This window comes from Colossoma macropomum, unplaced genomic scaffold (genome assembly GCF_904425465.1).
Source record: "Colossoma macropomum unplaced genomic scaffold, Colossoma_macropomum, whole genome shotgun sequence".
Taxonomy (NCBI): Eukaryota; Metazoa; Chordata; class Actinopteri; order Characiformes; family Serrasalmidae; genus Colossoma; species Colossoma macropomum.
Window position 1 is genome coordinate 34,214,031 of NW_023494784.1, and position 27,236 is coordinate 34,241,266.

Consider the following 27,236-nt stretch of genomic DNA (forward strand, 5'->3'; position numbering starts at 1 on the left):
GGTATTCATTTTAATGCTTCTGCTCATCTAATGTATCCTTGAGTAGTTCTCAAAAAGCACTGACCTGTGTGAAATAATTGCTGTGTAAAGAGGTATCAGTGTGTTTCTAATCCATTATGTTGATCTTTTTGCTTCCTTACTGAGCAGAAGAGAACAGGCTGTTGAGAAGAAATACCCTGGATCCTACAAACGCCACCTGGTTCGTCCCATCGTCAGGCCCAACGCAGTGGAGAAACTTATTAAGAAGAAGGGCAGTGTAAGCCACAAACCCGGCACACCGATTCCCAAGAGGTAACTGTTTAATGGTTAATCCATGGCAGCAAGTGTTAACCTGTCTTATACCGTATACCTATACAATGCACAGTTAATAGATCAGTAAGGAAATTTTATATATTAAGAAGTTAGTTTCAGTAGTTACTGACGTTGAAGTTTCAGTGGTTAGAGGTAAAGTACATTCCATAACATATGAATGGTCATTAGTATGTTGTTGCTGTATCTCCAAAATAGTAACTTAACATGAGAAAGCAAAAACATTCTTTACTTTCAGTTTAAGTTCATGTGAGATTTTATTCCAAGCATTTTTGGAGCATTTCTATTAGTCGGAACTGCCGCGCATACGTGATGTGGAAAAGTAGAAATTGAAAAAAAATGGAGATACGGGTTTTTCTTTGGACAGCGACTGTATGCTTCATTGGGCTTTAAAGGAACACTGTAGTGAAAAATCAGATTTACACCATTTACACCTTCAAATGTAATCTACCAAGGCTTGCTAGGTGATCAACGTTTGTTCCTTCAGTTTTTCACTGGAACTATGAGTCTGTGAAGGATAACAAGTACTAGAAGCGACTGATAGAAGGTTTGCCTAAATCATACGCTTATATTGTGTACTGTTATCTATAAACTCCATCTAAAAAAGCAATAGTGGCAGCCGTCCTAAAGCATGAATTTTAGTACATTTATCATATTAGAAAATATTTTGTGGCACAGCATTGCATGCCTCAGTCTCATATGTTTGTCAGAATTCCCTTTTTTTAGTGTATTAGTGTTTTGTCCATCTGTGTTTTCTCACTACTATACCCATCATGCATTACGCCAGTATGTTGTATAACAATCAGGAATCCTGGCAGTAACATTAGCTATCAAGCTTTTTCTGCATTAGCCATAAAAAACATTTCAAACAGCATGCATCAAAAAATCCGCCTCAGAGTGCTTGTAGGTTGATAAAAGTTCCTCCCACCTTTAAAATACATCAATAGAAGGGTTTTTCCTAGTCTTTAAACCAGAAAACATTTTTGAAAGCATTTTCATTTTGACCAAAGTGTCCCTTTAAGAAGATTTTAAGGCAAATGTGAAATGCATAGTGTGCTACCTCTTACTGATCATGTCTTGCTCCACTGTAGGCCCGACTTGCTGCGCTCTGATGGAATCCCGAGTGTGGAGCCTCTTCCAGCCCCCTCTCCTCTGTCTGGCAGCCCCAAGGTCTCCACTCCTCCCGGGAAGGCACGATACCGTAGCAAGCCCCGCCACCGCCGAGCTAACAGCAAGGGTAGCCACAGCGAGTTCCCTGGGGTGCTGAAGCCCAGTGCTGGGACGGCTGAGGAGCAGCAGCCCTTACAGCCACAGCACTACCATCACCATCACCACCACCATCATCATCCTCAGCCACCCCCCGAAACCCCTCTCCTGCCCCTCCAGAGCAGAGAGAACGCCGTGGCAACATGTGCCAACAATCTACGATACTTCGGGCCAGCTGCAGCTCTGCGGAGCCCACAGACAGACCACCTGCAGCGACGCGTGTCCGGCTCCAGTCCTGACCTCATCTCCACCACGATGGATGCAGAGTCACGCCAGTCAGCGGTGTCTGGGCCAGGGCCACTCTGCCCCTGCTGCCAGGCTCACCCCTTCCCAGGCTGCCTGCACTGCCAGGCGATGCCCCTGGCGCCCAGCCACCCGGAGCTACCCCACTACTCTTTGCTCAGCACATGTGAGGGCTCACCGGCAACAGCGCCACGGGCGACTGACCGAGCATCGCATGGAGAGGGCCAGGAGAAAAGAGAGCAGCCGGAGCAGGGGTCTCCACGGAACAGCCTGACCAGCGGCTTACCACGCACCCTCAGACCCCTCAGCAAGGTGAGTGGTCAGAAGACTAGGGCAGACGGAAGAAAGAAAGATCTAGTCTACTCTATATTATGATGTGAAATACTGAAGGATTAAACTAGTAGAGACAATTAGGGACAACTGCTTTGTATTTACATTCATTGTTCTTTTCATCAGTGCCACTTACTATGTAGGTGAATTTCTGTAGTTCTAAACAACAGAATGTAGTCCTCCTGTTTCTCTGCGTACTTTGTTAGGCCCCTTTCACCCTGTTTTTTTTAATGGTCAGGACCACCACAGAGCAGGTATTATTTGGGTGGTGGATCATTCTCAGCAATACAGTGACACTGACATGGGGGTGGCGTGTTACTGTGTGTTGTGTCTGTACAAGTGGATCAGACACGGCAGTGCTGCTGGAGTTTTTAAACACTGTGTCCAGTTACTGTCCACTTTATTAGACACCTTGTTGGTTCATTTTGAAGATGTAAAGTTAATGACGATAGCTCATCTGTTGCTGCACAGTTTGTGTTGGTCATTTTGTAGTACCTTATCAGTTACTGACAAAGTATCTGATCCACTGTGCAGCACACACACACACACACACACACACACACACACACACACACACACACACAGTCACTCACCATACCACCACCATGTCAGTGTCACTGCAATGCTAAGAATGATCCACCACCCAAATAATACCTGCTTTGTGGAGGTCCTGTGGGGGGTCCAATTGAAGAACAGAGTAAAAGGGGGATAACAAAGTATGCAGAGAAACAGACGGACTACAGTCTGTAATTGAAGAACTACAAAGTGCACCTATATGGTAAGACCCGATTAAAATTAGAAATATAATTAATAAAGAATAATGTGGTCAGTGTGTTTATGTGTATATAGAAAGTTGACTTTTTTTAAAGAAAACATAAAAAAATATAGGCAAAACCTAGTCTTCATATCAAGAAAGATACGTCAACAAACATGGCACACAATGTTGCAATTAATTTATATTTTTATTTTTATATTCTTTTCTTATTTAATTGAAATGTAACAGAGAAATCAAAAGATGGCAAAGTATCCTTTAAAAGATTTTGATTGCCTCCTGGATGACTGAATTCTATTCTATTGTGTGAATCTGAGTGTCTAAATGTGCATGTTGGAGGGTATTTGTATGGCAATAGGTTAACAGTATAATATGTTATCTTGGATAAGTGTGTGCATGTGTTAGAGAGAGTGGGATAACAGTCTGTTTCCTTGTCAGGCGGGGGATGATTCATCTGAAGAAGAGGAGGGAGAGGTTGACAGTGAAGTGGAGTTTCCACGGCGACAGAGGTAAAAGATTGCTGCCTGTTTATTAATAATTGACTGTATGCCCTTTATTAGTGTTGGCTTTTACTTGCATGTTTTTGGGGATCTTGAATGAATTCACTTTGATAAAAAATACATCTTTTCTGTTAGATACATGTATACAATAAGCAATACACTGTACATTGTAAAATGTTAAAATACAGTATGGTTATTGTAGATTTTCAAACAAGATTTGGAAAATACAGGAAAAAAGGAATTTAATAGTATTTTTTATTTCTATCCTTAAATCCTTTACATTTTTACGTTTTCTTGTAAATCCCATATCCTGTAACTCCAAAATTTAATTCAGTGATGCTCAGTTGATGTGATGCGTCTCTCCAGGCCTCACCGCTGCATGAGTAGCTTCCAGTCGTACTCTACCTTCAGCTCAGAGAACCTGTCCGTGTCGGATGGAGAGGAGGGCAACACTAGTGACCATTCGCACAGCGGACCTCTGGAGGCTCTGAGTGCTAGTCAGGAGGAGCACCTGGATGAGCTGCTCTCACATACACCCGAGATCCCCATCGACATCTCCACACAGTCCGACGGCCTGTCTGACAAAGAGTGCGCCGTGCGACGGGTCAAGACCCAGATCTCTCTGGGCAAGCTGTGTGCTGACGAACACAGCTATGAGGTCAGCAGGTCCACCTGAATTTGTGCTGTTCAAAACAGTAGTTCAGCAAAAGTAATCAGTAATCATAGCTGAAAGGAGTAGTAGCAACCATCTGGAAAACTGATTTTAATAACACATCCATTTTTATAGATAACAGTTTGGTCTGCAGCATAGGTAGAATTTCAGGGGGGTGTGGAGGCATTACATCCTTCCTAATAATTTCTTGTCAATGTGACCCCCAGTAATTAAGTTTGCTAATAATTATTTGGAAATAAATAATTTGGTAATAAATATTGAGTAAAATGTTTTTGTTGACCCGTCTCACAATTCTAAAAAACTTGCTTGCACCCAAAGTGGGTAACAGGAGCTTAAATGTTCCCTCACTTCACCCTGAAGTTCTCCCCATTATGGATGCCTTTTGATGTGTTTAGAACAAATGTTGACTGTTACTATATTAATAACATGTTTAATTCTAAGTATCTGGTGTACAGTAGCCTACACAACAAGAACATTTGTTTAGTACATATCACTGAGGTATGATCTCTTAAAATGAGATTAAGACTGGCTAACGTTGCATTAGCATTGTCTGTGGTTGTGGTAACTTATTGGAGACCTTATAGCTCCAGTGCAAAACTAAGGAAGTGAACTCCAAACATGTCTCAGCTGATCAACTAAGGGGATAATAATAACTAAGGGGAAAATTGTGTAAATCAGATTTTTTTGTCCCTTGAACTATTTTTTTTAATATTGCTTACAAGACGTTTATCTCAGTAGCAAGTACTGCATTATCTCATGCTGAGTAAATGTACAAGTGGAGTGTATAAACCTAAATCTGTTCAGAGGTCAAGGTGACTGACTTTTTAATGCGTGTGAATTTGCGTTCACCTAACTCTCTCTCTCTCTCTCTCTCTCTCTCTCTCTCTCTCTCTCTCTCTCTCTCTCTCACCCTCTTTCTCCCTCAGAACCCTCTGCACTTTGGGGATTCGGACTGTGACTCTTCAGAGGCAGAGTGTTCTGACGCCACCATCAGGAACAAGCAGCCGTGTGCTCCCTCTTCCTGGTGAGCTCCTCCCGTTAAATCTTGCCTCATGGGAGGAAACCACCGCAATAACTGGAGCCTGCTGTAAACGACCACACCCCATACACCGTCCTCTCCCCTCCCTCTGGTCTCAAGCCCCTCCCATCCAAGTAACCTCAGGCACCTCTGGACTGACAATGTAGCTAGTGTAACATTCATAATTTATTTTTCTGCATTGAGAAAACCAACAAACAAAAAAAAATCAGGAACTCTGTACATTTTGGTAAAGACCAAAAGGACAAAAACCGACAGTATGAACCCTCTGTGGAACGTGTTGGATCAGAATGTTCTGGAAAGAAAGAACTCAATACAGGGGCACCGACATACTTTGTGGGAGCAGTGAAGCAGGAATCACGGTTTGCATGAGTGTGTGCGCGTGTGTGTGTTTCTGTGCCCTAGGCTTTTGAACATAACACCAGATCAAAATAGCCAGGATCGTTTCTTGTCGGGACCGTTGGATTACTTGGATAAAACATAGGAACCTTTAAAACTGACCCCAAGCAGCCAGCCCTGTCCTTCTGGCAAAAATTTGCTAGCTACCTGGTAAATCTTGAGTTTACAGAAACGATGCCCTGCCCCTCCTGCTGGGAGATCAGGGTAACTTCAGTTTGAGCACCAGCATGAACAGCCCCAGTCCTCCTTTTTCGTCTGTCCATTGCTCTCATCTCCGATACCGTGGACCCGTGCGGAATCATCCCAGGATGCCTGCTTGGCCTGCCATTGGAAACAGCCAATCAGACCTCTGCTGCTGAGTTCCGTGGACGAACAGGACCACACTCAGCTACTTTTAATGGAGCGCTGATAGCTCTTGAAACAACACTGCAACGGCACACAGTGGAGTTGATGAGAATGCTTGAAATCAGTGTTGAAAGTGGAGCAAACCAGTCCAGCTTTCCTCTGACCTCAGGACTGTGCTCAGAGAAGGATTATCAGACAGGAGGAGGACAATAACGCATTCCTTTTGCTTTCTGTAATGCGTGGACCAGCAATGTATGGACGAGACACATAAAAAAGCCCTGTAACTCTTTCCTCTCATCTAATTCTTATCAGTAGATTCATGTAGTTAATGTGAAGATGCAGCAGCCCTTTAAAACCTCCCTCAGGACTCTATATCTTGTTTTTGTCCAGTTTTGTTTGTGTCAGTGGAGTAAAACTGAATGTGTAGTGCACTGGGAGAGGGCACGGCAGAAGCACACACCCTCAGACGTGCTCCACTGTTTCTTGGAAGGTTGTGATTGAATCAGCAATAATGCAGGATCCCGCTCAGGCTTAGGAGAATCTAGCTCAGGAGGACTGTCTAGCTGGCTGGACAGGTGCACTGGCGAGTTGCAGTGAAACAAGGTAGTTATAGATAAGCCACTTTTTTAAAAGGCCTCTATTTTTTTTAATCTTTGAGTTGAACTGAATCACCAGTTAAAAAAGAAAAAGAACTAAAAAATCCTGCATTTTGATTGTTAATGCTCAGGTTATGTTAAAAATGCACGGTGCAACTCTTCTCTTCAGCGTGCTAGCAATGAGTCTCCACTAGGGGGAGACAGAACTGTCTGTTTTGTCTTTCTGATAGAAAAACAAACAACATTCCTTTTTTGTATTCCTATGAACCACTGGACAGATTTCCTTTACTAGCCTAAATCCATTTTTTGTCCCTATATAAGGGATGCTGCATCTTTAATCATTACTACTTTATTGTCTTCATTTTACCTTTGTGTGTTTTTGGTGTGTGTGCGTGTATGTTTGTGTAATAGCATAGACAGGATGGCCAGTCGATGTATATGTAGAAGAAGTCATGTCTTACTCATGACCCTTGAGAGATGGCAAATGAGAGAAACTGTGAAGGACATTTTTTTTTTTCCTCCAAATTTACATTTTAAGTAAATGGGGTTTGTATGTCTAAGTCTTACCGTTAAAGCTCCGGTGTCTGCAGTTGCTGCAGGGATGCATTTGCAGCAAATGAACAAAGCAAAACTAAGGCATACACTGTGGAGTGTTCAAAACTCTGCCTGTTTTCTTTATTCCTTTTGAGAACCAGCCATTATTGTTTTCTGTTAATATTCTCTGACCAGCATGGTTGGAATTGGATGAACTTGATCTCAGTCTGAATGAAATGGACTTTGAGTGCTGTTTGTGGGAATAGTCCTGTAAATGGTGAGCCAGGACAACTTGTGGGCACACACCAACCTCATTTTTTTCTTGTTTACGTATTTTAATCGACAGAAATCAGACATGGTGTTGATGGTGAAGTACAGTGTCTTCCCTGCTACAACGCCGTAACAGTTCCTGTAAAGTATGATTATTTGTTGTGTTAATTTAAGTTAATTTAATTGAATTTTCCTTCCTTTTCTTTTTGTAGCTGGCCTACATGATCATTGAATTAATTTATTTTGGACTACTAGTACGTTTAGGAACAGAATCTGTTTTCCTGGAATTATGTGGAACGTTTTGCTCATATCATTATTAACTTGTGAAGTATTTCTGGAGGGAGAGTGTTTAGTCCAACTCTGAGTGAATGGCTTTGTCATAACTGGAGATGGAAACGGTTGATGGTATACATTCTAATACGTATCAAAAGAAAAGTAATAAGGGTTAAAAATGATGACAAAGTGTTCATATAGATGATAGTCTTAATTGGATAGGGCTGACAGTACATGACACACAAGATAAAGTATTGGCCTGCTTAGTTGGCTGTACTGCTCCTGTGGTTAGGATCTGACTGCTGTTTCATCAATGAAATTCTTGCAGACTTAAGAGTAATACAATCTACTACACATTGGTTGCCTCTAGTTCAAAAGATGAGAAAGGAAAGGTAAAGTTAGCTAAACTTGCTGATGTGACCACAAAAATCCACAGCCAGTCTTTATCAGCGAGCTAGCAGCACCCAGCAGAGTCACAGCATCAACCATTAACAGCCCTTGTTAAATTAGCACATGCAGTTTCAGTAACATGATTAGTTATTATTGAATAAAACAGAGACACTGACTTGCATAAACTTGAACATTTTGCTTATGATGTTGGCTTTAGTGAATAAGCCCCATAGTCTGTTAACAGTCAGTCCGATTCTTACCATGAGGGCCTTCTCATTGGTCAATCAGTACAACACTTAACTCTCATTAGGCCTTTAAGCCAAGCTGGAGTGAAAACAGAATGATGTGTTGTCTGACACAGTGTCAGTATTAGCCAATGCAGATTGGATTCTGACAGGAAAAGTCTTGTATTTAAACCAGGAAGATCATGGAACTGAACCATAAAAACTATTTACAGGCATCTCTCTGTATCGCCTTTCCTCAGATCTCTCTCTCTCTCTCTCTCTGTCTCTGTCTCTCTCTTTCACTGTGCATTCATCTCATTACTCCTCCTCAAATTTCCGTGAAATTTTTCAACTAATACATAAACAGTTATTTTGTTATGAACTATTTTTGTGCAGGATGTGTTAAACTCTAAGCTATTTTTTTCCTCCTCCAGTATGTTTCTTACTCATGTCCCACCTTCCCTTCCCTTATCTTGAATGGCATTATGATCAACCAATCCTGACGGTTTCCTGTATTAGCCTGTGTACAGTGCAATGGGAGCAGAAAGGAATAAAAATCAAAGCAAACAACTGCATGGAATAAAACGCTGATGTACTGTACCGAACATTGTTGCCTGCCTCGTTCTTTTAATTCAGTCTGTGGAAAGACACAACTGCATATTTGATCTTGTACTGTTTGCGATATGAACCAGGAGAAATACTGTCTGATAACAGTTCCTTGCTGCCACGGCAGAGAGCGATTAGGGGATAATGTGTTGGGAACAAAGTTCACAAGCTTTATTGCTCTGCTAATAAAATAAAGTCTGCAGTGCGCATCCTGTGTGGGTGGGAAATGGTGGATAGACTTATCTATCAAATAATCTTGGCTGTGTTTTTGCTACGTGGAGTCTTACATTTTGTTTGTTTATTTGGATTATTACATTATTTATTTCAACTAGAATATAGACTACAATGTGTATCCTGTATGGAGGGGAATTGGTGGACATGTTTCTATAAAAATGGTCTTGGACATGTTTTTGCTAAATAAGGTCTTTAATGACTGGTGGATTGCTTATTAGCATATGTACATTAGTTTTATTCCCCTTAGCATATAGACTACAATGTGTATCCTTCAGTGGTCTCAGGAGTTGGTTGACAGAAATGTCTCTAAAATGGTCTTAACTTCTCTTTCCACTCTAAGTGGAGTCTTCTATTTCTAGCAGTTCATTTATTTGGAATATTAGTTTATTTATTTCTCTTAGCATATAAACTACAGTGTGTATCCTGTGTGAAGGGAAACTGATGGACAGAGTTTTCTATAATATAGCTGTGTTTGCTAAATGGATATTTTAATCACTAACAGTTTGTTTATATGGAAAATTGCATTGGTTTATTTAATTCCCCTAGCACAGAGACTACAGTGTGTATGCTGTATGGGGAGGAATTGGTGGATATGGTCTTTAAAATGGACTTGGCTTACTTATTTTGTTGAGGTCTTTTGTGACTGGCAGTTCGCTTCTTTGGAAAAATGAACCTATAAAAAGATTACAGGATGCAAGTTTACTCCTATTTTAAACATACACTTCGCCTTATCTTTTATCGTGACTTTTGCATGCACTGTTATGGAGATGGTAGAAGACCCCTGTAAGAAATACGATGGCCACGCAGAGCCCCTCCCACGGGGGCGTGGCCATGTTTACATGTTACCCGAAGGTCATTGCTGACTCTGGCTAACCAAGGAGCTCGTGTGAGGGTAAACGGAGACATACACGTGAGGAAGGGTTATATTCACTGCCTGCGTTGGCCTGAGAATCTGTGTCTTGCGGCAAAATGACCTCTCAAGGTTTGGAGAAGCTGCGGATGACCGGGGCTGGGAAAGCCATCGCCGTGCTTACCAGTGGAGGAGATGCCCAGGGTAAATGCACTCAATTAAACGGTTAATGTGAGAGGGTGTTTGGCTGTTAACGCTCTCTGTGCGGTTAAACATATTATATATGCCCAGTATGTATTATTTTAGACAATATAGATGAGTAAAATGATATCTATTCACACTGGGTTATGAAGTACTGTACTAAACACCCTCAGCTTGTGCGGTAATGTTATACTTCTGTGCGAAATGAAGACGTCCGTTAAGTCTGTTTACGTTGATGAGCAGTTAGCTTCACGTCATTAGCTCTCCGTGTTGGTATAACGGCGTGTTGAGATATTTAATTGCTCTGGATTACGACTAACGTCGTGGAGGTGACGAGGCTTTCACGAAGGTTTCACATTCGCCAGCTTCTTGTCCGAATTTTCCCGTTCCACCTTAAATGGTGCAGCATTTGGAGCCCGAGGCGCCAGAATGTAACTGCTGCACTATTTAAGGTGGAACGGGAAAATTCGATCAAGAAGCTGGCTAATAAGAAGCTAACGTCACCTTCGCCCGTAAACAACATGGCTAGCTGAGTAAAATGATAATGATCCAGCCACAAAGGCTCACAAAATACCGTAAACACAGACGTACATATCAACACTTTACAACCATTATCTGACTGTACATTAAGCTATATTTCTCGTGGTTTAACGTCACACCGCGCTGTCTGCGTTAACGTACTGTAACGTTACCTCACATAGGTTAATTAACTGATGCTTTAATTCAGTTTTAGATACGTCGCTATAGTAACTTAAATGGCTGTGTTTAGCCTAGCAGCTACGATGCATCCAGTCTTTTATACAGCGCGCATAAAGGCGTTATAAAAGTATTTTGCATTTGCTTACGGCTAACACTGTGTGTAGGCCCCATAGCCCTGCATTACGTGTAAATAAGGGTTTTTTTTTCAGTCCGGACAGCTCTTCGACAGCCAGGAAATGATGGAAAACAGTGTACAGGGGGTGGCGTCGAGCCTGCTTAAGTGGGGTGTGTCGCGCTGTACGTGCAGGCTGTCAGGACATAAATGTACTCTACTGTATGTTAGATCAGCCTGTTCACCACTAGGCTGCTGATGAGAGCAGCCACAGCTCTGTTTTACCCCCTCATTTCACAGGCTTATTACATCCTAAGGCTATAGACTACAATGCAAGTTATTCTTAAGTTATAGAATGGAGGCCTGGACCCACTGTCTCGTCCTGGGTGTCTGAAAAGTTAAATGTGTGTCTGAATGAAAAACTGGCTTATATTTCACCTCTGCTGAGTGATGAGTTACACTAAATGCTTGTGAATTCAGTACTGACAGAGTTGCTGAAACACAGCCTGTATAATCTCCATGGAAAATCACTGACCAATAGATTGGGATGCTGTGGAGCAGCTGCTTATGAGCCTTAGGTCACAATGCCCAGTGCTAAGCATCAACAAGAGGGGTACAAAGCCCCATAGCATTGGGCTGTAGACAGTCTGGAGTGATGAAAGATCATCCAGTACCTCTGGGATGAGTTGTAGTGGCGTTTGTGATCCAGGACATCCAACATTAGTATTTGACCTCTAATGTTCTTGTGGCTGAATACAGTCAGATCCTCACAGCAATGTTCCAACATCTAGTGTAAAAGCTTCCCAGAAGAGTAGAGGCTGTTATTGTAGCAAAGGGTGGGCAAACTCCTTATTAATACATTTAATTTCAGAAGAAAATTCAGGATGAGCAAGTGTACACAGATCTTCTGAGAGATGTGAGATTTTGATGGTGTGCCCCATGTCTCTGCTCAGGTATGAACGCTGCTGTCCGTGCTGTCACTCGGATGGGTATATACGTCGGAGCCAAGGTGTATCTGATTCACGAGGTACTCTTACCACTGCATTTCGCCAGGCTTTTTGCAATGAGGAGGCAATGAGGGTTCAGAATATTATATTTTTAGTGTCAGATTGAGGTATGGTCTACAGATATGATTAATAACTTCTCTGGATGTTTATGTATAAAGTGAAACCAAAAGAGCCCTATTTAATTCTTTTATTTACAGCAAACACATGTATTTTGAAAGCCTGTGCTCTTAAATTACTCTTACCTTGATGAACTGATACAGTACAGTTAAAACAAGAACTTGAATTCACTGCAAAAAAAGTATATTTTGGCAAGCGAAATCATTTTAGATCTAATATTTCTCATTATTAGATTGGTGTAACAATATCATAAGATTATTTACCCTTTCTCCAGACATTTTTACTTGTTGTGAAGGACACCAAGTAAACAAACCTGCACTTTCCTTGCCAGTTTACGTATGCGTTACCTGTCACTGTATATTCCATTCAACAAATCATGTAATCAAGTATTTGTTTTTTTGGCACATTTTCCTTTTAAAAAAAGGCATAAGATTCAAAAGGCTGTTAGGATGTTCTTCTCATTTCTACATCACACCAAATTAGAGCTTTGCCCTCCATTAGAATAAGCACTCCTATCAACCCCTCCATTAGAAAAAACACACCCATCAACCAACTCATTAGAATAACCACACCCACCAACCCCACCTTCACCTCTACCTCCGCTGTTTACAAAGTAATTTCACAGCTAAAATAAGTGTGCTGATGCTGGATGCCAGGTTTTCAGTTAGTCGTGTTTTCAAGCCTGAGATTATATAGAAAAGTAAACACCTAGTTAGTTTCTGTATTTCAGTTTAACTGGTAACATGGTGTGCCCTCAAGGTGAGTGTTTACATCTCTTTTGCAGTTAAAGATGTCAGTTCTTGTCTAAGCTCTTGAAAAATTATGCAAATTATAGGCTACATGTGTAATGTTTCAACTCGGAGCACTGAGTTTTCTCAGTACCACTGAGTGTGCAAAAATTTGTGCACCAGCGCCAGTGCTCCATGTCGACGCACAGCAGTACTCTGCAACTGACTCCGAGCACTGTTCAGTTTTTCAGCGCCCCATTCAGCACTTCATTAAATTATACTACATTAAATTAAAGCCATAACAAGACCACAGAAAGCCAGTCTTCTCATTTGAATATAGAATCAGTGTCCAGAAAACAACCCTGTTCTCATAGATGAGAAAATTCTAGGTTAAAACACAAAAGCTGAATTAAAGCATTTTACTCACTCATCACATACGTCTTTCAAAGAGCACAAGGAATCATTTTAAACTGAGTAAAAAAAGCGTAAAATAGGCCTCCTTTAAGTCATTTTATGTAGTGAAATTGTCAGAATTGTATCAAATAATTGCCAGAATTATTTCCTAGGCAGATAATTTCACTAGATTAAATTACTTAAAAAACGCTAGACATAGGTCTTATAATAAGCTTACGACAGTGTCATGATGACACGTGTTGCCTAGATGTAAAATCAGTTCACTTGCCAAGAAATTTTGTTCGTTTTTTTTTTTTTGTTGGTGAAAACGTTGCTTTATGTCTCTGACTGCAGATTGAGAATAGAATGTGGCAGCATACTATGCGTATAATCCACACTTGAAAGTCCTTCTTGAGGACTTGACTTGACCTAGCTTATAGGTTAAAATCATATAAGGAAACTCTTTCACAGATGAATTAGGGGACGCTGATCTTGCGTATCTGGCCTGTCTGATATGTGCTGTGCTGTACTGATTTTCTACAGGGTTACCAGGGCTTGGTGGACGGAGGAGACAATATCAAACTGGCTCACTGGCACAGTGTCACCAACATCATTCAGCTGGTAAGAGCACACAAACCTAAACAGTTCTGACTTTGCAGTGACACATACGGCACATTGTCAGTTAATTGCAATGTCAGAATTCAGGTGGCCTTGCTCTCTGTATAAATATTTGGTCATTTTTTTTCAGTAGTTTCAAAAGCCTGATCTTATACTCTTTGATTCATGTGTATATTCTTTGTATTTCCTTTTCTGTCTCTTCTGTCCAGTTTTGATTCTGTACTGGTAAGATGTCATATTGCATGTACTGTGGGGCTGTTACTTGGCACTTCTGAACACACAGTTCAGAAGGCATTTGCATTCAGTGTTCACTAACGTTACGAACCAGACTGTCAGATTTTCCTTTTACTTTGTCTGTAGTTTTGGTCCTGGTAAATGTCAGACCTGGTTTTCTATGTTGTATTACTTTATAGGAGTGTTGAATTATGTCTTCCCTTTGTCTTTTTCACCCAACTTTGAGGTCTCTAGTTTGTGGTTCCATGTTCAATGTTACCTAGCCTTTCTCACATAGTCATAGTAGATTTAGTGTATGTACTGCCACATTTGCATTTAGCATCTAAAGCAGGTACATCTGTGATCACTGGCTTTGATGGAAAGCACGAAGTCCTTAAACAGCTAAACCTATTCAAAGCTCAACTCGTGTTGAACTGACTGGTTTTTCGAGTTTTCTTCTGAATTCTGCTATTTGTAGTCAAAATAACTGTTCATGTAGAAAATGCATGTAAGCTAAAAAGAACTAGCAGCTTTTTTTTTTTTTAATTTTGCACTGAACTGACCAGCATGTGATGAATGGGCTTCCATAGGCAGTTTGCTGCAGGTTTTCCTTCTCTTCCCCAGGGAGGGACAGTAATAGGCAGTGCGCGCTGCAAAGCCTTCACCACGCGAGAGGGTCGTGTGGCTGCTGCCTTTAACCTGGTGAAACGAGGGATCACCAATCTTTGTGTGTGTGGAGGGGATGGCAGCCTCACAGGGGCCAACATCTTCCGAAGCGAATGGAGTGGAATACTCGCTGAGCTGGTGGCAAAAGGTACAGATCAGGCATTTTGCATGATGATAATGCATATTTTAAATTCTCCTTCTACTCTCTTGCAGTAAAAAACAGAGCCTGAATAACATACTCATACTTATATGCGCATGCTGAATACGCTTTAAAGGTGCAGTGTATAAGATTTAGGGGGATCTATTAGCAGAAATATTGTATAAAAGAAAAGTTTTCTTCATGTAATCGGTGTATAATCACCTGTAACTATGAATCATTGTGATTTTGTTATCTTAGAATGAGCCATTCATATCTACATAGGGAGCGGGTTCTTTTCCAACATGTTGCACTGCCATGTTTCTACCATAGCCCAGAACAGATAAACCAAACACTGGCTCTAGAGATTACCTGTAACTTTTTTACCCTGAAGAAGCAGCTTGAATTTGTTGGCGCTCTAGCACCGGTTGGAAGACGTAAAAACAAGAAGAAACAGTGGTTGTTGGTCCTCGTCGTCAAAGAAGCTAAAATGTGACGGCCCTACACATTTGGAAATCGAAGGGTATTTAGTGGGTTGCAATCTGCAAACTCACTGCTAGATGCCACTTGAAGGATCAGTGCTTAGGATGAAAGGCTGGCTTCCTGGTTCTGATTCTTTGATTAATGAAGAGTGGTCCAGAATTCTCCACACTAAATCTTACACATTGCACGTTTAAAGGCTTGCTAGTTTACCTGTTCCAATTAAATATTTTGTATTCTTTGGAAGGCTGCGCATGGTTTGTTATTGTTCATTAAGTCAGTTTTGCCTCAGTCCCAGATGTTGCAAACAGTCTATGTAGATTCAGACTGGCATTCAGTCTGATTCTCAGTTCTGACACTAAATTTTCTACCGCTATAGCTAATTAATAAGACTTTCATGACGTAAAAATAAATAAAAAAAGAACAGGTAAAATATGAAATGTGCTGTAGTGGTAGTAGCAGCGTGGTGATATTGGCTTATAATAAAAAATATAAACTGTGGAGAAGATTTTTGACTCTTGTCTTGACTTCTGCTGACTCCTGCCTCAAAAAAATTTTGCTCAAGTATTAAGTAGTAGGAGAATGCCAGACTGAATCTGTGGAGCAGTTTGAAGTGAAAGCCCATGAGACACAATGTTTTTTTTTTTTTTAACAGGGTAGCTTTTAACAATCTTATCCAGCCTACAGACAGACCCTTCATTTCCTTCTCCTTTGTAGGCAGGATCACAGCTGAAACAGCAAAGCGGTATGGTAACCTGAACATTGTGGGCCTGGTGGGCTCCATTGATAATGACTTCTGTGGGACTGACATGACTATTGGAGCAGATTCCGCCCTCCATCGCATAATGGAGATCGTGGACGCCATTACCACCACTGCCATTAGGTCAGCAACTACATTTCATCTACAGCATGGAGAATAATGTAAATTAGAATTTTTTAGAATATAATCAAATAGAAACTCTCTTAACTGATTATATTAGTCTGCATATAAAAGAGTAGCCCTGAAGAGAAAAAACGTGTCCCCTGTCAACTAAACTGTATAAATGTTGTATATTGTGTGGGTTAATTGCATAACTTCTTGAAGGAATGCATTTTTCCTCATCGTTGCAAGCTAGAGGCGTGATCTTCAGTATGTGGTTACCTGTGTGTTTTCACTGAATACTTGCCTGAACTTGCCCCAACTTTGCAGACTACTTAAAGGCTCTTAAAATGAAATGCCAACCATTTTTTTTCAAAACTTTTGCATAAGCAGTTGAGAAACGAAGTAATTCATAGTGCTTTAATGTGAAATTGTTCATTGTAGAGGAAATGACTCAGATTTGTTTACAGTGGTGGTTATAGTAACCAGGGGTTGCAGTGTCTACAACGATTTTATAGCCAATTTATTTCTTATCCTAAATGACCAGTGAACCTACACATGTATCCTGAGTGTTTATGTGTAATGTTGTTTTAGTGTAGTGGATAACACCTCTGCCTTCCATCCCCTGCATGAGCAATCACCTGACCTTACGCTATACCAATAGGAATTGTTGGGCAAGACTCCTAGCACTACTTTCGCCTACCTCTGTAAAATGAGTAAATGGCTCTGGATAAGAACGTCTGCTAAATGCTCTAAATGTAAATGTTAATAATGGCAAACTAATCGTAAACATTAAAAAAATATATGTTTTTTCAGGGATTATTTTGCCTTATAACACCCTGCATGTATGCCATAAGTCAATAAAAAATGTTTTAGTCCAAAACCTTATCTCAAAACCCCTTTAAAGTTTTTCTGCTTATGCAGTCCCAGATTCAGAGGTGAAATACATGGTTTCTGATAGCAGCCTTCTGCATTAAACACTGTCTTATCTTGTCTGGATATAGTATTTCTCTAACTCATGAAGCACTCAGCAGCTTGTAAATCTTTTCCCTTCTGCTCTGCAGCCACCAGCGCACGTTTGTTCTGGAGGTGATGGGCCGACACTGCGGGTGAGTCATGTCTGAGTGCTGTAGCTTCATTTCCATTCAGTCTCTGTGAGCAATGCATCACTGTGTCATTAGATTCAAAGCAAATGCAGGCCTCGCTTCATCCAAGCCAATATATATTAGGAAGAACTGCACTCTTGCCGGTGCACCAAAACATGTATAATCATCCTGTCACAGTTGGCTGACCAAGGTATAAATCAACACTGAGGTCACTGCTGTACTAATTATAGAAGTACTTACAGTTTGTGATAAAAGTCAGTGCTGTGTTAGTGAAAGCTGCCATTACTGTCACTGATAAAGGTCATTGCTGTATTTAGAGGTCAGTGCAGTGTTGCAGATGGAGGTAAGTGGTCCTGATTTAGATGTGTGTATGCTGGGCAGATATCTGGCTCTGGTGTCTGCGTTGGCGTCTGGAGCAGACTGGCTGTTTATTCCTGAAGCTCCCCCGGAGGATGGCTGGGAGGAGGTCATGTGCTCTCGGCTGGGAGAGGTGAGGCTGGCACAACAAACTGAAGAGTACCACAAGAGTTATATGTAAAAAATGTGAAAATAACTTCTAGTATTAGGCACTGTAGTGTGGGGAAAATCAGGGATGGTTATAGCACTTTTTCTGACAGCCTCTAAAACTATATTTGCACTATATTTTTCAAACTTTTATATGACTCTGTCTTTTACAAATACCAGTAGTGTACAAATCTACTACTTACTCAAAAATGAGAAACTGCTATTGTAGACACTATTAGGTAGAACATTAATCTCCATAAAATATTAATTAGCCTCTATATTAATATGGAGTAAACAGTTTGAATTTCTCAGCTCTAAATTAAAACCTCTGAGTTTTCTGATATAAATAGGTCACTGTTTCACACGAAGTCTTCCAAATTCTCCTGTCAGCTCAGACATGTACAGTAGTGAAAATACCCCTATAGCTTATTTCTGATTGGTGATATTAGGGAGGTTACAGCGTACCTTGTGTTACAACGGTCCTTGCTGTCCCGTAGCGGAAGATACAGTATATTATTTTTCATGAGCAATGAAAAAAACCTCTCTCCTCTGTCTAGGGCTGTCACAATTACTCAATTAAACTTGATTACTCAGTTATAAAGGACAGTTATTAAATAGGTAATTGTGGCAATGGCAATAATTAAAAATTAATTGGAAATTTGTATGATCACAGTTCATACAGAGCCTTATGGACACACCCATTTATGTGCATTTTTGCCACATAGTATTTTTTAACACTTTAATGCCACATAAAAAATTTTAATGGTATCTTTTTTAAAGGCTTCCTTGTTTGTCTTTTGGAATCTCTGAAGGGCTGTGCATGGCTTGTTATTCTTTACTATATGGCCTTTTTACACTTTTACTTGAGTAATCATCAAAATAAATCATAGATTACTTGATGTAATCAATAGTGAAATCCCTCGTTCTGTCACACTTTTGACTGTATGTTTAAAACTGAAAGACTGAACATTGTAAAATTTTAAGGGATTAAAGTAATAGCATTATACAGATCACATCACAGACTGGACTAGATTTGTTTATGTGAAGCACATTCAGAACTGATTAGCTAGTTTATATTGAGCGGCTGGTTACGATATTAACCAGGTTTTGACATATAGATGTCCGGAATTGTTCTGGCCCACTCTTGAATGCTTTCAGTAGTAATGCTTACTGGAATTATTGTGTGTACAGAGTCGCAGCAAGGGATCCAGGCTCAACATCATCATAGTTGCTGAGGGAGCTATCAACAAAAAAGGCGAGCCGATCTCCTCGAGCTACATCAAGGATGTAAGTATTTTGAAATGTATGATATGCATAAGGAATATTTTCTGCACCACTTGAGAAAACCTATTGTATACTTCCATAAAGTAGAATAAAGATATTTTATGTTTATGTGTATGTTTGTGTAGCTTGTAGTGAAGCGGTTGGGCTATGACACCAGGGTGACTGTGCTGGGCCATGTGCAGAGAGGAGGAACTCCCTCAGCTTTCGACCGAGTACTAGTAAGCAATTCAAACTGCTCTGTGGAAAGCCTTTTTAATAGCAAAAAGTAAGTGTAATGTGTAGTGTAAATGACCGGTACAGGCTATGTGCATAAGTAGAATGACCTTTGACCTTTTTAAAAGATGGATGCAGTACAGTTTTCAATAGTATTGCATTGCTAAGACACAGTACCTTCACAGATTCTGGCAAAATGCACAGCTACACCCAAAGTCAAAGTGCAGTCTTTAGATCATAAAGTTTTCCTGCTATTACACTCAGGTTCTACTTTGTCTGGTTCCAAAGTTAATCTGAGTTGTTTTTTTTTTTAATGATGACTGGAATCAGTACAAACTTCTTGGCTTTGACATATAGTAAAAACCCTGGTATAGAAGGTTTACATTATGTAGAGATTCTTTAACCCCTTCAAATCCCAGGTTTATTACATACTAAGGCTTATTATTCATTAACTACAGGGACTTCAATCTAAACTCATAGAGCTTTTCTTAGGTTATAGAAGTGTGTAATAAAACTGGCTTGGTAAGGGGTCAAACTTTAAAAATGTTCTTCACACTTGAAGATTTTATTTATGAAATTGATTCACTAAAGAACCATCCATTAAAAGACTCTTTGGGCTCTTTTTGAAAGGCTCTTATCCATGCCATCACTTCAAATCCTAAAAGGATTCCAATCTGATTCTGTAGTAGAAACGTACTAAGCCCTGCTGGTGACATCCCATATAAACAAAACTCATGCTCGGCCACGACTTTGCATTCTTTTTAGTTATATGGGATGTCACCAGCAAGGCTCTGTAGAAACATTCATAATGAAGTGAGGGGTATTACAAACTCAATGTGAAAAGCTAGAGGGTGGGGGAGGTGTCAGTCCAGAGCTGAAAAAAGTAAGGAATGGTATTGACAATACATGTTTTTCATATGTTAACAGTTAAAAAAGATTAGAGTGAAAGATAATGTCATTAGTATGTAAGATAAAGGGTTATTCCAAACACTGTGCTTTCATTCTGTTAATCTAGAGCAGTAAATTGGGAATGGAGGCAGTGGTGGCACTGATGGAGGCATCTTCAGACACCCCTGCTTGTGTGATCGGTCTATCAGGCAACCAAACAGTGCGTCTCCCCCTTATGGAAGGGGTGGAACTGGTGAGACCCTTATAGTAAAAGAGATATATTTACAAGAAACAGTGTTTCAGAATGAGTGATAAACATATCAAAGAGACTAAAATTTGTCAGCATCACATTTAATTAGGTATAGTTAATACTATATTTTAAATTACCTATTTATTTAGTATCTTATTTGAAACTGTATGTCCTTTTTTAAGACTAAAGAGGTGCAGAAGGCCATGAATGAGAGAAGGTTTGAGGAGGCCATTCAGCTCCGTGGAAGGTGAGTCTTGCTGTGCCATCATGTAATTCTTCACTGCAGACACAGTTTAGTCACAAGTTTATAGGCTTAGGTTAGTGTTTGTGTTCATTTGTACATCCATAGCTAACACAAAATGGTACTCATTTCAGGAGCTTTGAAAATAATTGGAACATTTACAAGTTACTGGCATACCAGAAGCCTGCTCAAGTCAAGGTAATATTTTTGATATGACAGCACCTCTGAGGGATTGATAGGACTATCAACATTATGTGTTTCAAATGTTCTTTAACAGATTCTGAACAGTTTTGGGAGATATTTTATGTAGGTGTGTACGTTTATATGTATGTGTTTTTGTTGGTCTGTGTGGTTTTAATCTCTAGTTGTCTTTGTGTGATACTCACCCATGTCGGAATCTAACCCTAATTCTATCTTTACTAAAAACAAAGCTTCCATCAGTGCTTAGCTTAGCATAGCTTGCTGTAGAAAGTTGAATGGAGAGTGGTTTTAAGGATGCAGCCTATTCGCTTAAGGTTTTTTGGGTTTTTTTTTTCATAGAGCAACTTCTCACTGGCCATCCTGAATGTGGGAGCACCGGCAGCAGGTATGAATGCAGCAGTGAGGTCTGCAGTGAGGATGGGATTGGCTGCTGGGCACAGAGTCTACACTGTTAATGATGGATTTGAGGGTCTCGCCAATGGAGCAGTAAGTTCCAAGTAGTTTACACTTTATCACTATTCTATCATAACCATAGTGATAATTAATTCCTGTATAAACACTTGCAGTAACTCAGTAGGTTGGGGCTCCACATGAAGAGCTTGAGGGTTGTTGGATCAAATCAGCTTGAATGCCAATGACTGTTGGATGCCTACTGAAAAAAAAAGAACAGCCATTCTGCAAAAACAGTGTTCTCACAGGTGTACTGCAGCAGTGAAGTTTACAATACAGAATTTAACACAGAAGTTTTCATCCCTACGCACAGATCAGTGAAGTGTCCTGGCATAGTGTGGCTGGCTGGACCGGCCAAGGGGGCTCACTTCTGGGGACTAAACGGTAAGTCCATTGTTACTGATTTTTCTAATTATTATTATTCTGCTGATATTTTGGCCGTGACTACATTTTTGATCACTGTCTCGATAGAACTCTGCCTAGTACCTGCATGGAAAAGTTGGTGGAAAATCTTAATAAATACAATATCCAGTCACTGCTAGTAGTTGGTGGCTTTGAGGTAAGTAGAACTTCATGCTTCTGCTCTTGTGTTTCAGCCATTATATGTCGCTGGAAACTGTCCTGACCAAACTCAGAGCTCTGTTTTGTTCTCAGGCTTATGAAGGGATCCTGGAGTTGTTTGAAGGTAGGGGGCACTATGATGAGCTCTGTATTCCCATGTGTATCATTCCTGCCACCATCAGCAACAATGTCCCTGGGACTGATTTCAGCCTGGGAGCTGATACTGCTGTCAATGCAGCTATGGAGGTGAGTTCCCAGTTAAAATCAAATTAGTTATTTACCCAACTGTAAATTTTGTGGACCATAATATACAGTTGCACAGATGCATATATATATAGTCATACATTTGTTATAATACACATTGCTTACATTTCAAATGGAGCCCAATTAAGTATCTCTGAGTAATTTGGCATATCTGGGTAATTTTGTCATCAGAGCTGTGATAAAATCAAGCAGTCAGCAACAGGAACAAAGAGGAGGGTCTTTGTGGTGGAGACCATGGGGGGATATTGTGGATACCTGGCAACCACAACTGGCATTGCAGTGGGAGCCGATGCAGCATATATATTTGAAGATCCTTTTGATATCCATGAACTCAAGGTGAGATGTATGCCCGTGTTTACGTTGCTTAAATGATTAAGGCCTGGGTAGACAAAACATGGGAATAACTGGTGTCACTAGCATAGTTTTATCATCATCTGGTGGCCTAGTACGTCTTTTTAATTCATTGCTTTCTTTTATGTCCCTTCCTTTGACAGACTAATGTTGAACATCTGACAGAGAAGATGAAGAAGGATATCCAGAGGGGTCTGGTGCTGAGGTCACGTATTGTAAAACCTGTTTATTTCTCCCTGTTTGAACGTTCAGTTTGATAAACACCAGACACCTCATTCAACTTCATACAAGGAATGCCAGATCGGATGATATATCACTGTTAATATAACTACCAGTATCATTTACAGTATAGTGTATAGTATAATGTTAAAATATAAATTGTAATGTTGAACAATGTCAAATAATAGGACATTTCCTATAAATAACATACAAAATATGCAACATTTCAATAAGTATGTGCTATCTGATTTTTAATATAAAGGTAATGGGAGACTTAGCACAGTCTGATTTAGCTTTGCCACCTTTGGCTTTTTTCTGTCAGTTAGTTGTATTTGACTACACTGAGCCCTGAACTGAACTTATGCTATTTAGACTAGGAGTGATCTAGAGGTTTTATTTTATATTAATGAATTATGTGATAGTACACTCCTGGTTCTTATCCTAGATCAGTGCTCTTGTTCTAAAATCTTTGCTGTGGGTCATGCTCTTTTATATTCTCCTATTTTGTATATGTAGTGTTTTAGATAATCAGGCTCTAACTTTTGGGCATCTAATTCCATTTGACACAGGAATGAGAAATGCCATACACACTACACCACTGACTTCATCTACAATCTGTATTCTGCTGAGGGGAAAGGTGTGTTTGACTGCAGAGTGAATGTCCTAGGACATCTCCAACAGGTGAGGACATGCTGTATGATGTGGATAGGGGAACTGTGGATTTGTCCATCTGTACAGGACAGTTTTATACTTAACAGTTCAAGTGCTGCGTAATGACAATGCTTTTAGTTTATTATCTGTTTATATGCCCAGAAGTTTGTATGCTAGATCAGCATGTTTGCACTATATGACACCTGCTGATCCAGCGACTCTTCTGTAATAGAGTTTGTCCCCCTTTGCTGTAGTAACAGCCTCTGCTCCTTTGGAAAGGCTTGACACTAGATGTTGGAACACTGCTGTGCCATTATGGATTAAGAATTCAAAAACAATAACATTAGTGAGGTCAGGTACTGATGCTGGATGATTAATTCTGGATCACAAACACCAGTCCAACTCATTAAGGTATTGGATGGAACACCATCACTCCAGAGAACGCAGTTCCACTGCTGCACAGCCCCTCAAGCTGATGCTTGGCACTGGGTGTGGTCACCTTCTTTTCTATTGGCAGCGCTCTTCTATGGAGATTACACAAGCTATTTGTGTACAACTAAATGCCTGTGTCAGCAATGAGCGAAGTAGATGAATTCACTAATTAGAAGGGGTGTTTCGATACATTTGCACATATTTTATTACTTATTATTTATTTTCTCCTCAGAGCTACAGACTAACTGTCTTGTCTGTTTCTGTTTTTTAGGGCGGTGCACCCTCACCTTTTGACAGAAATTTTGGAACAAAGTTGGGTGTGAAGGCTGTGCAGTGGCTTACAGAGAAGATGGCTGATACCTTCAGACAAGGTATGAAGATCTTTTTTAAAAAAAGTTATTTTTTTAAGAACAACTCCTTGAACGCTTAGGCTTTTTATTTATTAATCTTAAGACTTATTATTCAGCAACTACTATGAAACTAATATCAACAACATTTATTTGTATAGCGCTTTTTACAACTAGTGTTGTCTTAAAGCAGCTCTATAGAAAAGCAGTTTATGGAAGAATAAAAAGAATAAAAGAAAAATAAAAAAGGAGTCCATGTATAGATCTAAGGAACTGAATCTGGGTCCAAGCCCCCCATGAGCAAGCCAGAGGTGACAGTGGCAAGGAAGAACCCTTGAGAGGAACCCAGGCTCATGTGAGGAACCCATCCTCCTCCTGGTCAGCCCCAGATGAAGAGAGAAAGACATAGCTAATGAGATTTTATGAGATTTATTTTTTTTTAAGATCTACGTCATGTAATTAGTAGAGTGAAAAGTGTGGGCCTACATATAGGCTTAAGAGTTTGAAAGGATTATAATGATACAGGTCCAACTTTGTCTTGTGGAATTTTTTAACACGCCATTAATGCCTTCACCTTCTCTCGAGCAGGACGTGTGTTTGCCAACTCCCCAGACACGGCTTGTGTGGCGGGCCTGAATAAGAAAGTCCTCACATTCAGCCCTGTGACTGAAGTGAAGATGCAGACTGACTTTGAGTGAGTATTTCCAAATGAAGTATTATCACTTATGGACACTTGTTAATTATGGATTATGTTTTATGCTTGAGCTACTATACTTGACTGTCATGGCTATTTCTAGAATTTATATATTTATATAGAGTTTTTTTGAGTCACTGTCTCTCATTATAGACACAGAATGCCCAAAGAGCAGTGGTGGCTGGGTCTACGACTGCTGCTCAAGATGCTGGCCAAATACCAGACCTCCTTGGATCACTATGTCACCGGAGAGATTGAACATGTGACACGTCGCTCTCTTAGTATAGACCCTGGGTTTTAGACAACCGCATACATTATAACGCACACATTCACACAAACTACAGCCATTGCTAACTCTCTTTTCAAACGGGTAATAAAGTCTGATCCTCTAACGAGGACTATTCGTGCCTACACCTGATTGCCTGAAGATAACTCTGCAGCCTTCCTTAACTCCATATTCGGTGCTCAGTTTACATCAGGGAACAAAACTACCGTCCATATAGTACATAAATTAGTACATATCTGGCAACGGGACCAGGAGTATGACCACACATTGCCAAAAAACTAAAATCATACCAGGCCTATAACAGTAATGATAGAGATGCTAGCAGCAAAGTAGGTGTTAAAAGTGTGAGCTTTATTGTGAGTAGTGCTATTTTGTGCCTATGCAGCATGATCAATGTGAAGCAAAAGCTATCAGTGTTGTCTCCTGTCTTTGCCACTGTATTAAGGTAACTGTATTCATTGTATGCAGTATATAGTTTTGAGAGCATGTACAGATTATCTGACCATACTTATCAGTGTTGTTGATTGATATGTGATGTGATATTCTGAACAAAGTGCTTAATGTGTTATATCACTGATTTTACTTATGCTATGCCAGCCAACAAACCATAATCACTGAAATCAGACTTCTATTTTAACCTTCAGTGTTCATTCAGACAGTCATTCTTTGGATGTCCTTCTAATTACTCTGTGGACTTTTAGGAAAATGCTCTGCAACACTCCTCTGTATAAAGTATCGAAAAATAGAGAAACTTGAATGTGAACTGACTATTATTAAGCTAAGATGAATTTCATTAAAGGAAACACATACCGTTGTTGATGACTCGTTTTATGTCCTTGACAAGGTCAAATTTATCTATAACAGAGCAATATTAGAGGAAGAAAAACAAACACAAACTTAAGCTTCACTTTAAAAATATTTCTAACTTAGTATTAAGGCATTTTTCAAACATATTTCTTGTCACAGCAGAAACTGTTTGTAATTGCCATGCAAACTCTTCAGAAATAACTGCATATTTGGCATTTACTCAGCTTAACACAGCTTAAAAGAACAAAATAATCACCAACAAAACCAAACCCATCTTGAACAATGTCTAAAATCAAATAAAGCAGCATCACCTCAGAAATGCTACTGCTGTACTATTAAACTGTAACATTTAATTTGAACATTTAATCTTGCCAGAATCTGATATCCATTAGTGAAGCACAATCTGCTTACAGCAGATTCAAAACTTGCCAAAGTTGAAGGAGAAAGGGAAGGCCTCTCCAGTCCCTCCTGGCTCGTGGGTGGAGGAGCTGGGCTGAGGGCTCTTAGAACTGAAAGAAAATGCAAACACCTCCTCTGGACGATTCTCTGACTCATCAAACAGAAAGCCTGACAGGAAGAAAAGTTGATCACAAATTTTCACGTCTCAAAATGCCAAATGTGACATGTTTAAAGCTGTAACTCACCTGGCAGCTTTGTTTCTGGGGACTTCTATAGATAAAGTAGAAAAATATGTTAGATCAGTATGCTCATGAAAGCATGCAAAATTATCTATTAAAAAAAAAAAATGAAAATGGATAACATAGCTAAAACATAACATCACAACAATTACAGCTACTTTTTGAGTGTTCTGTACATTTATCTTTTCAAATGCTTTCAACTAACTGATAACAGGTATGAAATTTGAGTGAAAATATAATGATGTAGCATTAATCAGGCTATATTATAAAATTCTAATGATGCCTCAGCAACAAATACACAATACCTAGTGCTATCAAAATATAGAAATAAATACCTTGTTTGTAAAATAAGGGCTTGTAAATGTAAAAGGTGACTCCTAGAAAAACAAACAGTTACATCATTACAACTACTGCCTGGTAACATAACTCACAATACAAGGACACTGACTAGTACTGTGAAGAATATGATTATTTTTTGTCAACACTGTTGTAATTGTTGATTTTTGTCTGACCTCATTTTGACTCGACCCCACATCAAAGCTGCAGCCAAATCCAGAGAACCCAGGTGTGCTGGGGCCAGAGTTCAGGGAGAAAACAAAGGTTGTCGCTTCTGAACTCTCCTTGTGACCAGGTGAAGTACTGGGGCTGCTACTGCACAAAGATAACATAACATTTAGTATCACCATTTATAAATTTACAGGTGCATAATGTGTGACTTTAATTTACAGGTGCATAATGTGAGTAAATAAACCCTGGATTTAACTCTAAAT

The 27,236-nt window shown here is 39.9% G+C and overlaps 2 protein-coding genes across 5 annotated transcripts in view; both read left to right on the plus strand.

Moving 5' to 3' along the window:
• Positions 1–8,765, plus strand: part of si:ch211-45c16.2 (mitogen-activated protein kinase kinase kinase 13) — a 53,781-nt gene extending 45,016 nt beyond the window's left edge. For all 4 annotated transcript variants that reach the window (XM_036569642.1, XM_036569648.1, XM_036569660.1 and 1 more), the window contains 5 exons: positions 148–291; positions 1,401–2,130; positions 3,359–3,429; positions 3,787–4,078; positions 5,020–8,765. In XM_036569642.1, the coding sequence (XP_036425535.1) occupies positions 148–291; positions 1,401–2,130; positions 3,359–3,429; positions 3,787–4,078; positions 5,020–5,121 (1,339 nt within the window). In that variant the 3' untranslated portion in view covers positions 5,122–8,765. The remainder of the gene's footprint in view (positions 1–147; positions 292–1,400; positions 2,131–3,358; positions 3,430–3,786; positions 4,079–5,019) is intronic.
• A 1,071-nt stretch (positions 8,766–9,836) lies between these two features.
• Positions 9,837–25,835, plus strand: pfkla (phosphofructokinase, liver a). Its single transcript, XM_036569667.1, has 22 exons — positions 9,837–10,054; positions 11,816–11,889; positions 13,651–13,728; positions 14,563–14,752; positions 15,938–16,103; positions 17,144–17,188; positions 17,567–17,675; positions 18,881–18,976; positions 19,099–19,191; positions 20,202–20,327; positions 20,507–20,571; positions 20,700–20,763; positions 21,106–21,252; positions 21,530–21,600; positions 21,688–21,775; positions 21,871–22,023; positions 22,213–22,377; positions 22,536–22,597; positions 23,181–23,292; positions 23,966–24,065; positions 24,630–24,735; positions 24,889–25,835. The coding sequence occupies exons 1-22, from the start codon at positions 9,970–9,972 to the stop codon at positions 25,034–25,036; spliced, it is 2,343 nt and encodes a 780-aa protein (XP_036425560.1). The 5' UTR covers positions 9,837–9,969; the 3' UTR covers positions 25,037–25,835.
• The last annotated feature ends 1,401 nt before the right edge of the window (positions 25,836–27,236 follow it).